General features: G+C 37.8%; 1 protein-coding gene across 1 annotated transcript; it reads left to right on the top strand.

Annotated features, from left to right (window-relative positions):
* Positions 1-247: 247 nt before the first annotated feature.
* On the top strand, positions 248-3,546 carry LOC125205494 (probable disease resistance protein At4g27220). The gene is made up of 2 exons (XM_048104470.1): positions 248-380; positions 545-3,546. The coding sequence occupies exon 2, from the start codon at positions 565-567 to the stop codon at positions 3,457-3,459; it is 2,895 nt and encodes a 964-aa protein (XP_047960427.1). The 5' UTR covers positions 248-380; positions 545-564; the 3' UTR covers positions 3,460-3,546.
* Positions 3,547-12,702: the final 9,156 nt, after the last annotated feature.

The raw sequence follows: 12,702 nt of genomic DNA on the forward strand, positions 1-12,702 counted from the left end.
ACACAATTATCTCTAATTTATCTTCATTTTATTTGACAAGCTAAATAAGACTACTTAAAATTATTAATAAAAAATAAATGTTTTATTTTAATTTTTAGTGAGATAAAAAAATGTTATCATATCAATAAGAGTATACACTTTAGGATTTCCATATTTTTAACTAACATTTTTTCACGGCAAAACTGAAAGAACAAAATTTTGAAGCATCACAAAATATTACCTTACCAATATTTGTTAAAAAAAAATTCCATGATAGAGGGCAGAGCTAAGTCAACTCACAAACCCCAGTTCTCAATTCTTGTTTTTGACTAATCACATTTGTTTGTATAATCCAATCCAATTCAATAGATTCTATCTCAGCTGATCCTTCAAGTTCTCAGGTGAAAATTCTCATCTTATTTTATAGTAGTAGTATTATCCTGAATGTACCTAATGATGAAGATTTTTGCTAATCCCCTGCATTTAGTATAGAAACAGTAAATAATTTGCTGAAATCCGTCGACTTTTTTATTAATTTGTGATTCAATTGTGTTTATCCGTACAGAATTCACATTGTAGAGCGAAATGGAGAGAATTTTCGAGATGATGTTTTCAAAGGTGGGGGAATTGTTTTTGTCAAAGGTGATGGATCAGACGGCTGATAATGCTCACAACAATGTGAAGAATATAAAGGATTTTGAGGTAATTTTAAAAACTCTGCAAAAGAAATTGAAGTCATTGAGTGCTAGGGCTTGTGATGTGGAGGAGGAGATCACGAATGCAGAGCGCTCGTGTAGAAAGAAAAGGAAACGAGAAGTCGAGGAATGGTTGGAACAAGTTAAATCCATTGAGGAAGAAGTTGCTGAGCTGGGGGGACAAGTGGAATCACACGGATTCGTGACGAGGTTGATGGATGGGGGAAGAGCAGCCAAAATGAGTGACGAAGTTGATAGCCTTGTTGAGCAGAGTCGGAATTTTGGCGAACTTGTACTTGATGTTGGTGGGAATTTGGGAATGGGAGAGACGTTGTTGGCGAATGGGATGGTTGGCCAAGCGTGTCATGATAATTTGGGAAGGGTTTTGGAGCTTTTGGAGGGTGGGAAAGTGTCGAGCGTTGGTGTTTATGGTATGGGTGGTGTGGGCAAGACAACTCTGGTAAAGCACATCAACAACCGACTCGTGCAGCAATCTCATAGACGTGTGTTTTGGATTACAGTCTCTCGGGAATTTAGTGTCACCAGTCTACAAGACAAGATAGCTCGTCTCTTAGGTGTGGACCTTGTGGATGAGGACAATGAAGGAAGAAGAGCAGCGAGGCTGCATAGTGCGTTTTCTCGGATGAAGAACTCAGTACTCATATTGGATGATGTGTGGGAATATATTGACATGTTAAGGGTGGGGTGTCATATTTCTGTGGAGTGCTGTAGGTTGATTATAACAACCAGGTCGTTGAAAGTGTGTCGCCAAATTCGTTGCCAAGAAGTGATTCTGGTTGAAAAACTAGGTAATGACGAGGCATGGAAGCTGTTCAATGAGACGTTGGGGAATGAGATAGCGCTAGGTTCTCAAGTAGAAGAAATTGCCAAATCTGTAGCAAAACTTTGCGATGGTTTGCCACTAGGAATTATTAGCGTGGCTGGAAGCATGAGGGGCGAGGCCTCTGTTCATACGTGGAAAAATGCTTTGTCTGAACTAAAGGAATGTGTCGTTCGCCAAGAGGGCATGGGAGAAGATGAGGTTTTCAAGGTATTGAAATATAGTTTTGATCAGTTGAACAGAAGTAATCAGAGCCAGAATAATGAATACAATACGCTTCAGCTCTGCCTCCTGTACTGCTCGTTATATCCCGAGGACTACCAAATACTTAAAGAGGATTTGGTTCGAAAGTTCATCTCAGAGGGGTTGATGGATCAAAGAAAGAGTAGGAGAGGGCAAATTCACCAAGGTCATTCCATATTGGAGAAATTAGTGAATGTGTGTTTACTGGAAAGTGGTGTTGTTTTTGAGGAATACGTGAAGATGCATGATCTTGTGAGAGGTATGGCGTTGATGATTGGCGAGGGGAGATATATGGTGAGAGCAGGTAACTACTCTTTGATGGAAATCCCCGACGAAGAAGAGTGGACAAATGGTTTGGAGAAGGTGTCCTTGATGATGAGTGGCATAAAGAGAATCGGAGATGGAATCTCTCCCGATTGTCCTAACCTCTCAACATTGGTTTTATGTGGGAGTCCATTGGACACCGTCACGGGTTCATTCTTCTTCAAAATGCAGCACCTGAGCACTCTTGATCTGTGTGAAACTGACATCACGACGCTGCCAGATTCAATCTGTGACATGAAGTGCCTCAAGAACTTATTCCTTGAGTTCTGTTCTAAGCTTGAAAATGTACCCTACTTGGGAAATCTGAAAGCACTGAGGGAGTTGAACCTCTCGTATACAGCCATCGAGGAAGTGCCTCGTGGACTTGAGGAGTTGTTCAATCTCAAGTTCCTTTCACTAGATGTGCGTACGCTGAAGATGCTTCCTAGAGGATTGCTGCTCAAACTCGGGAATCTTCAGCACCTGAAACTCCCATTTCATAACTTAGTACCAATTGAAGAAATTGAGAATTTCAAAAAACTGGAGGAGTTCAGCGGAGGAGTGGAACATGTGAGTGATTTTAACCGTTTTGTTACAAGCCGTGTGCATGATACTTGCTACAGAATAGGAGTAGGATACAGCTACACTGCTCGCTACAGATTTTTCGAACTTTATAACAATGAGTTGATCTTGTGTGGAGTGAGCCTTAAAGATGAGAAGGTATCGGGGGAAGGCGTTTTGTACCTAACAATGATCCGATGCAAGGGCCTGAGCACCTGCTTCGTGAATGACTTTCCGAGATTGGGTGATCCCACATCTCTCAAGAGAGTGAATATCGAAAGCTGTGGAGGAATAGAATGCATATTGAGCAGCGATCATCAAGATTTGCTACTGCCTCAGATCTCCACTCTCGAAGATATTGTGCTGGTGGAGTTGGAGGATCTGAAGGGATTCGTGATCGCACCCATAAAGATTGTATTCTCCTCTCTAAAAAGGCTAGCTATATACAAATGTAGCAAGGTGGGGAAGCTGGGGTTGCCTGCATTGAGCTTTCCCAACCTCGAATATATTGAAATCGAGGTGTGTGGAGAGGAACTGCAAGAGATATTCGATGTTGATGGAAGAGGCTCTGTCACCCTCCCCAAGTTGAAAAAGCTGATCTTACATGAGCTGCCGGGACTGGAGCGCGTATGCAAGGCAACGATGATCTGCAACTCCATCGAGACCATCGAGATTGTGCAATGCCCTAGATTGATGAAGAAACTACCTCTGCATTTGGATGTTTGTCCACCTCCCACCCTGAGAGTGATATTGGCAGCTCAAGAATGGTGGGAATTGTTGGAGTGGGACAATCCCAATCTCCCTCAACTCCTCCACCCCTTTCTTCAACTATTCTGATTCTGGATTTATATAGGTAGACTCTTTGTAACATATTAATGAAGAGAATTTACTCAGCTCTATGTGGTATCTTTTTTGAAAATATCAGTAGTAGAATTGTATTTTGATATTCTTCTAACACAAGAAAACAAAAATCCTTATCCACAAACAACAAAATGAGGTCACAAATCCATCACGAAATTGAGAAAAACATCAACAAAATTAAGCATGGCTGCTGCCACCTCAGCCTACGCCGCTTCTCCATGCTATGCGCGATTAAATACTCTCTCTGTTCCATGTTAATAGAGTCATTTCTATTTTCAGCAAAAAAATTATCCATTCTCTTACTTTATTATTTTTTCATCTCTTTTACTTTATTTTTTTCTTACTTTATTTACCACCCACTTAACACACCGTGCCGAAAAGAAATGTCTTAATTAACATGAAATATCTCTTCATCTCTCTTACTTTATTTTTTCTTACTTTATTCACCACCCACTTAACACACTATTCTTAAACTCCGTGCCGAAAAGAAATGCCTATATTATTGACATAGCAATCAAATTTTCTTTTTCACTCAATAGTTAATTTCAAAATCAAAGAGTGTCATACTCTTATCATAATTGAGTTTGATCTTGATCAATGAGACACATAATTATTCATTCTCTGATTTAAACAACACGAAAATAATTCTCCAACAAATGTACATATATAGTTCCCTTTCACTCAATTCTCATCATCTTCTCTTTCCCTTGCTTTGAAACCAAACCTGCATGCAAAAAACAAGCATCTCCAATCAATTACTCTTACATTCAAAATACTACAATGAACAAGGGCCTTACTTACATATACATATTTGAAAAGGGAGATACTCTCAGGACACCGTTCATCTGAACAGTAGCAATGTAATCCCCGTCCTCGCCTTGGACAACTTCGACCTTGGCATATCGAACACCACCAGTCATATAATTAACCACATGACGAATGAATACGTAGAAGACCCAACTAGTGCTTGTGGTATGAGTGTTGAAAGCTTCAATCACATCCGCATCAGGAAGCTCCACCTCCACGTTTGCCACCTTCTTTGAGGACAGATTGTAGACCGACCAGCTAGATGAGTAGTCCATCATGAATAGAATGTTTCCACCCACATAGATGAGGTTCCTCTTATACGTATCAGGGTATGGCTCAGGTAATACCCTTGCAAAGACTTCCCAATAGTTTGATACCAAATTGTACTGGAGGAGTGTTGGTTCGTATCCTTCAATGTCGCAAGACATGCGGGCTCGGCCTTCGTATTCATCCTGATTGTAAAACCAGGTATCATAGTATATCATAACCACTTCTTCGGTGTACTGAAAGCAAGATCTTGGTAAGGGAATCTTAGCCACGCTCGTAGGCAATACCAGACTGAGGAACTGGCCTTTCTTCGGGTCGTAGATCTCAGCCCAACTACTTCTTATAGGAGTGCCACCACAGATGAATATCCTGCCATCGTGTAATGGGGCTACCATGGGGTTGACTCGGACTACACTCATACTAGTGGGGCTACGAGTCCAAGTCACAGGAGATGAACCAACAGGTAGTGGCGCAGTTGACAAGTAGTTTGTTGACGTAATTTGTGTACTTGAAATGGACTGTGGGACCGAGTAGATGGCACCCCCGAACATGAACATGGTATCACCGACACAAACAAATCCCGGGCCAGTCGGAGAATTTCCTTGAAATTCCAATTCTTCTAGATCAAGAGCAGTAGCACTCTTCAAATCCACCTCGTCAAACAACAGTACTTCATACTCAGAGGCATGTACTTCAACATAATGAAGCGTAGACCTCGATCACCCTGCTGAATGAAACCAACCCAAAATATTGCTCATTCTCGTATTGGTTTAATGAAATCACAAATATTCAATGTGAATCTGCAATTTAATTACTAATTCACAAAGAAATTCTTTTCTCCAAGAGGAGTTCGTAGAATCAAACATCGAAACAAAAGTTTAAATTGTTATAGTGTATGTCTGTATACGTATACCGTCCTCTTTAGATTTTCAGTTTCGGATCGCTCTTGAATAAGCTGAATCTGTATAAGAAAAAACATTGATTTGGTTAATTCTGAATATTTAAGATGAATTAGGTAAATATATAAATGAATTTACTTTGTGAGCTCGAATTTTGTCTAACGAGAGCTCGAGCTGGTGCTCGAACTCAACCAGCTCTTCGTAGTGCATGAATTTCAAGTCATCATTGTTGTACAACTGAACTAATCTGAGTTCAAGATTGTGTGTTTCGCTTCTCATTCTGAACAAATGAACACAGTAATATATCTAAACCATCAGATAATGAAATTAGCCCCAAGAATTGCATGAATCATGTATTGAATTAAGAGATTTAATTTTGTATTGAAAAGGAAAAAAGGAACGTGAGTTTTGAAGAAGAAAATAACAAACCTGTTAGAGCTCGATCTAAACCCTAAAGAGAAAGAAAAGTAATTTGAATCGTGAAAACAAGGATAAGTAGTAGTTTGTGTTTGCCGGACAAGTATTGATTGATGAGGCAGACGAATAAGAAGAGCTTAGGATGAAAAGATGGAGAGGCGAGAGGAAGGAAATAGGGTTGTATTTCGATTTAAAATAAATTATAGTCTATTTCAATTACCAAACTTGTTTATTAACTTTTTAAAAAGCAATGGGTTATAAACTAAATCATTCAAATTGGGGTCTTTTGACCAAATTAATCAAAACCCATTAAAAAAGCCAATTGATCTAAACCTAATAAACACGCCGCCGTATCATCTTCTTCCTCCTTGCGAAAACTATTCTGATCTGCAACTAATTTTTCTTTCTTCTTTGCTGATACAATTTACTAATTCCTCTCTCTTCTCAAAACACATCAAAAATTAAATCTTTCACGGATATTAAATTTCTCAATATAACAGACATGACATCTGAACCGGGGTAGTCATAGCTGGGTAATGAGTTTGGCACCGGCCAAGCCCCGCTCCAGCGGTGGCTTGGCCAACGCTGTCCCCGTCCCTGCCTGCAATTGAACATATTTTCAGCGAATATGCGCCGGAGGTAAACATTCAGAGCAAAACTGATTTAGGAAGCTTACGGCGACGGAGGATTTTCTACTTCCATAGGATCGGACTCCATGGATAAGTCGGAGATGAAGAGAGGAGGAAGGAGAGGGGTGTTTTCGACAATGAAGTGCTACACCACAATCTGGATCGAACACATAGCAGAATATCAGGGCCGAAAGCCTGGGTAGGCTTATATCAATTTGGCAAGTAGCTATTTTAAATTCAGTCGTGTCATGGAGGTTATACCGGGTTATCGTGCAGCGCTATCATACCAATCAAAAACTAAATACAACCTAGATAGCAGCCCATATCTAGGGCTATCATACCAATCAAACGCCCCCTTAGTATTTTGCCTAAAATGACATGCAAAAGCCCTATCAAAATAATAAAATATAGAAAAAGTATTATCTCATCCAAAATTAGGAATATATAGTCCCTACTATAATAATTTTCTGAGTCCGAAGAAACTTTCTGGATGCTTGTCCACCACCCACCCTGAGAGTAATATTGGCAGCTCGAGAATGGTGGGAATTGTCCAGGTTCATAAGAATCCAATTTTAACCAGTCATATAAATCAACAACAATTACAACATTAATCAATCCAAACAAAAACCAAATTCAGTGCCAACATTAACCATTCACTTCTCATCCTCCTCTTTCACTTCCAAGAGGTCCTCCTCCGCGCCACTCTTACTGCTCACTTCGTCACCTATGAAACTGCATACAAAAACGAGCATTTCAATATAATACACGGACATTCTAATCATAAAGAAAATCCAAAAAAAAAGAATTCAAACTATATCATTCATAATTAATAAGGGGCTCACATATAAAGTTCGCCATGGTCACCGACTCTCAGGAGACCACTCAACAGAACTGTAGCAATATAATCCCCGCCCTTCCCTTGGACAACTTCGACCTTGGCATATCGAAGATTAGTAGAAATGGAGTAGTAATTCTCATTTGGCAAGAATATGTAGAAGATCCAACTACTACTTATCATATCATTGTTGCCGAGATACAAAACTTTCATATCATCCCCATCCTTAACCCTCACGTCCACCTTCCCCACCTCCTTTTTGGCAGACAGATCATAGACAAACCAACAAGATGCTCGGTCGATAATGAATAAAATGTTTCCCCCCACATATACGAGGTTCCTCTTATCCATTTCACCCAATGGTGATTCAGGTACGGGGAGGTTCTCTGCGAAGATTTCCCATGTGTTTCTTCCCACATCATACAAGACTAGTGATGGGTGGACGATTTCCTCTTTATTAACCCCATTGTGATAGTATATCATAACCAGTTGTTCGGCCAACAAAAAGCAAGAGGTTGGAAAGGGATTCAAGATATGTTCAGGCAAGTCCCTACGGTCGAACTCACCATTCTCCGGGTCACAGATCTCAATCCAACATTTTGGTTCATAACTGCCCCCGCAGATGAATATCCTTCCATCATGTAATGGGACTACCAGGTTGTTTATTCGCCCAGAGTCCATAGCAGTGTCGCAACGAGTCCAAGTCATAGTAAAAGAGTCATCACCGAATACTGGTGGTGGCGGTGCAGACCACAACCATTTTGTAGGACCCAGCTCTGGCTTGTTATACATCCCTCCGACCATGAACAAGGCACCACCCACGCGGCAAAATCCAGGCGAGGTTGGAAAGTCTTCACTCACAACTCCTTGCCCATGACAAACAACAGATGATCCAGAAACTTCGAGATGAGTATCATCCTTCAAATCCGCCTCGTTGAAACTAAGGTACTTAACATTAATATGTACATACTTCAAAACCGTGAAGCGTAAACGGGGATCGAGATGAGTTTGGCTCGTTGTTAGGGTTTCCATTGTCTTTAGGGCAGATTGAACCTCCATCAGTATGATGGTTTTCTCTGTCCCGTATAACATTGCATCCTTCAGTTGGTCAAACGATGTTGGTAATGCGTTTAGGAGGAGGATGGCCTTGTCCTCGTCTTCTAAACTCACATCAATATTCTCCAACTCATCAACAAACTTGTTGAATTGATCAAGTTGCTCAGTGATGTTGCCATCATCGCTGAATTTGTACGAGTATAAACGTTGCTTCATATACAATCGGTTCGCCATGTATGAGCTCTAGCGATTGGAAACAATACAACAACAATTTAGAATTAGAACGTTAGGGTAAGATGAATTAAGCAATGAGTCCAAAATATTACTGTATTCATTTAATAGTAGTACTATTATTAAACCACCTTTAAATTTCTATGTGCGCCAAAATATTATGCATTTAGTATTATTAATGATTTAAATTAAGATAAAAACATATAAATTCTATATACATAATGGCCTTAACTTTTTAATCGATCAAATCGATTATATTATACTTCGCCTGTCTCTTAAAAATAATTTTTTTTGAAACGGCATGGATTTTAATAAAAAGTTGATAAAGTAAAAGAGATATAGAAAGAAAAGTGAATTGATAGAAAATAGGTCTCACATTGTTAAAAAGAAAGAAACTTTAATCCTAATACATAAATATTTCATCAAATCAAATCTTCGTATAAAAACTTCCGTTATAATATTAATTAAATCTTACATGTACTTGACTGTGAAATCTGCGTGATTTAACAATTCAATTATTCAAATCTTGTTAACAAAATGCACTGCGTGTCCTTTGATAGAATCACATTACATTTTACAGTCGATATAAATCATATTATGACATTTATAGTAAATTTATTCCACTAGGATTATTTGGACATTAATTGTCTAAAAGCATTGTGAATTTCATTAAAATAATGACGAGTATATCTGCTATATTATAAATGAGTAGTGATATAATTGCGTAAATTCACATACAATTATATAAATTTGTAATGAATAATCGATTTTATTTTAGTAATAAGTTGTAAAGTATTTTATTACATGAATAAATAACCGCCTAATCGCCCTTTAAAAGGGAGCGCAACACACTAATAATTCATCGGCAATTTTTGATTCTTTTTTTAGGCAAATAGTACTTCTTCCGTACACAAAAAATAGTGTTATTTGTGCATGACACGAATTTTTATGAAAAGCGGTAAAGTAAGAGATAATGAAAAAAAGTAGGTAACGTTAAATAGATAGGGGGAAAAGGTTGATAAAGTATGAGAAATAAGTATAAGTGAGTATGAGATTATTCTTTATGGACGGACGGAGTATTTGTTAATAATCTCATTTCCATCTTTTTTTTCACTTAGGGCTCGACCGGTAGGTCTCGTCCTTTGCGGTTTTGCCTCAAATATTGGCAAAGTTGTCTCATCTATATATTATATGATGCATCATCGGTCAGCAATTTTATTATCTGTCACGCATCCCAATACGCATAGGGGCTTACCTACATTGAATAATTCATGTTTAACAATATACTTTTATAAAATTTAGGATAAGTATAAGAATAAGGGAAGAGATAGTATAGCATAATGTAATGATCGATGATTATTTTTCTTCGAGTTGTTTTAGACAACACTCTATTATCTCACTTGGGAGGGAAGGAGGTTGACATCGACTTGGACCTGTTTGCTCTATTAATCGATGGGATCCTCCACGCCATTTTTTTGTCGTAATTGGATATCATCGGTTGCGAGATCTTTTGGCTGAATATAGACTATGTTGAATAGAAAGCCCCTACGTCATTTTGGCTGAGTAAAAGGTTTTTTATTCGACATAGTCTACCATTAGACAAGAAGTTTCACAAGCGATGATCTCCAAGTACAACAGAAAACGACGTGGAGTATCTAATACGCCTAATCGAGTACACCTTTCCTAACAGGTCCAAGTCGAGGTCAACCCTCTTATATACAATCTCTTACCATCGTCTTTTACTATCCTAAATTTTGTACATGTTTTTACATATGATTGAATTATTCCTATGTAAAAATATGTACAAAATTTAGGATGGTAAAAGATGATGGTAAGAGATTGTATAGTAAGAGGGTTGACCTCGACTTGGACCTATTAAGAAAGGTGTACTCGATTAGGCGTATTAGATACTTCACATCGTTTTTATGTTGTAATTGGAGATCGTCGCTTGTGAAACTTTCCGGCTGATTGTAGACTATGTCGAATAAAAAACCCTATGGGTGTATATTGTGAATCCCATTATATTTTGGGATAATCGACAGATAATAAAATTCTTAACTGTGTTCTTAGCTAAGAGCACCGTTGTGGACCTAGCCCCACTTTTATTATTATTTTTTATTTTCTGCTCTTAGCTGCGGCATAATACCCCCAATCATACTTGTAGCCAAGGCATGCTTTTATTTATTTTTTATTCAATTATTCAATTTAAATACTTCTATTACTAAAAATATTATCATAATGGTTTCAATCCACGTATCATGGCATTAACTTGGACAATACATTTCCAACAATTATATCAAACTTAATTCTATTTTAGCATATGTTATCTTAAAAAGTAATTTTACTCCAATTAAACTCAGATTTTACACCGTTTTTAATCATATGTCTCACAAATTTTTTGAAGTGCTCCATATTTGAGGTTGTTCTAAAAAAAATGCAAAAATGAGTTTAGATTTGCAATATAACTGAAAATGTTTTCTACACAAAAAATAAGATTTAGTGAAAAATTGGACATGGTCTTAATTGCATTAAAAGGATTGGGAAACTTAAATGATTAGTCGGCAAAAAAACCGCAAAAATTAATGATTTCCTATTTACTTATTTTAGTTTCATAAATTTGAGTGTGATTTTCAAGAAATACAAACTCACAATATGCACCTAATTATGTAAGTTTGAAGTAAATTTGTTCCACCAGGAATATTTGGACATTAATTGTCTAAAAGAATTGTGAATATTTGGAAAATTTTTGTTTCAATAAAATAATAAACATAATTGCGTAAATTCACATAGAATTATATAAATATGTAATGAATCTATTTTATTTCAGTAATAAGTTGTGTAGTTATTTTATTACGTGAATAATTAACTGCCTAATCTCCCTTTAAAAGGGAGCGCAACACACTAGTAACTCATCGGAAATTTTCGATAATATAAGAATTAGGTTAGAGATAGTATATACAACATAATATAATGAGGGGGTGATCATTTGTCTTTCAGTTGTTTTAGGCAACATTCTATTGTCTCATTTGGGAGGAAAGGAGGTTGACCTCGACTTGGACCCGTTTGCTCGAACGGGTAAGCAAGGGTGCACTCGATCAAGCATATGAGATCCTCCATATCAATTTTCGCATATGAGATCCTCCATATCAATTTTACTTCGTAATTGAAGATCGTCGGTTGTGAGATTTTTTTGAATGAGCACATACCATGTTTAATAGAAAACTCCAAGGTCATTTTTCTATTCAACGTGGTCTGTGCTTAGCCAGAAAATCTCACAACCGTCGAATCTCCAATTACAACAAACACGTCCAAGTCGAGGTCGACCTCCTTCCCTCCCAAATTAGATAATAGAGTTTTGTCTAAACCAATTGAAAGACATGTAATCATCTCTCACTATACTATCTCTTACCCTATTTTTCTACTATCCTAAATTGTATACATATTTTATGTAGGAATAATTCAATGCAGTTAAAAGCCCAATGGTTCCCTTTATATTTTGGGATAATCGAAGGATAATAATGTTGGAATCATGGATTAAATGTGCCCGGTCAATAGACTTTGACCGAATAATAAATGTAACGAGACATTTAATTCTTCGAAATTAAATGCTACAGCGTCGGTCTACGTTCCACGTGGATGATCGTAGTATATTTACTTTCTCAAATCTGATTCCCGGTGAGTGAGAAATAGTGGATTAAAGTTGGGAACAATTGAGCCTTATTTAAGCTTGGAGTCTTGAATGTAGGGAGCAATCAACTAGTGTTAGTTGTCCCACATTGGAAGTGAGAGCCTTTGGTTGAGGTGTATAAATTAAGTGTTCTACTACACTTAATAAATTCTAGTGGATCAAGTTGGGCTGCAGAGCCCACACGCGCGCGCCGCTGCCGCCCACCGTGCCGCGTCGTGCCAGTGTCCTTGGACTTGGTGATCCATGATAACAGCCCCCTGCAAGTCAATTTTGTTGTAATTCTCGTTTCAGTTTTTACATTCTGTATTTCTTCATTTAGGTTGTATTATGCCCGGCAAGTATGTATATTGTAACCCCGAAACCACCAACAAATAAAATTCCTGACATGAT

This window comes from Salvia hispanica, chromosome 2, assembly GCF_023119035.1.
Source record: "Salvia hispanica cultivar TCC Black 2014 chromosome 2, UniMelb_Shisp_WGS_1.0, whole genome shotgun sequence".
NCBI classification, from domain to species: Eukaryota; Viridiplantae; Streptophyta; class Magnoliopsida; order Lamiales; family Lamiaceae; genus Salvia; species Salvia hispanica.

What these genes read in the sequence shown, in the direction of transcription:
- LOC125205494 (XM_048104470.1), top strand. Translation starts at nt 565, where the DNA reads ATGGAGAGAATTTTCGAGATGATGTTTTCAAAGGTGGGGGAATTGTTT.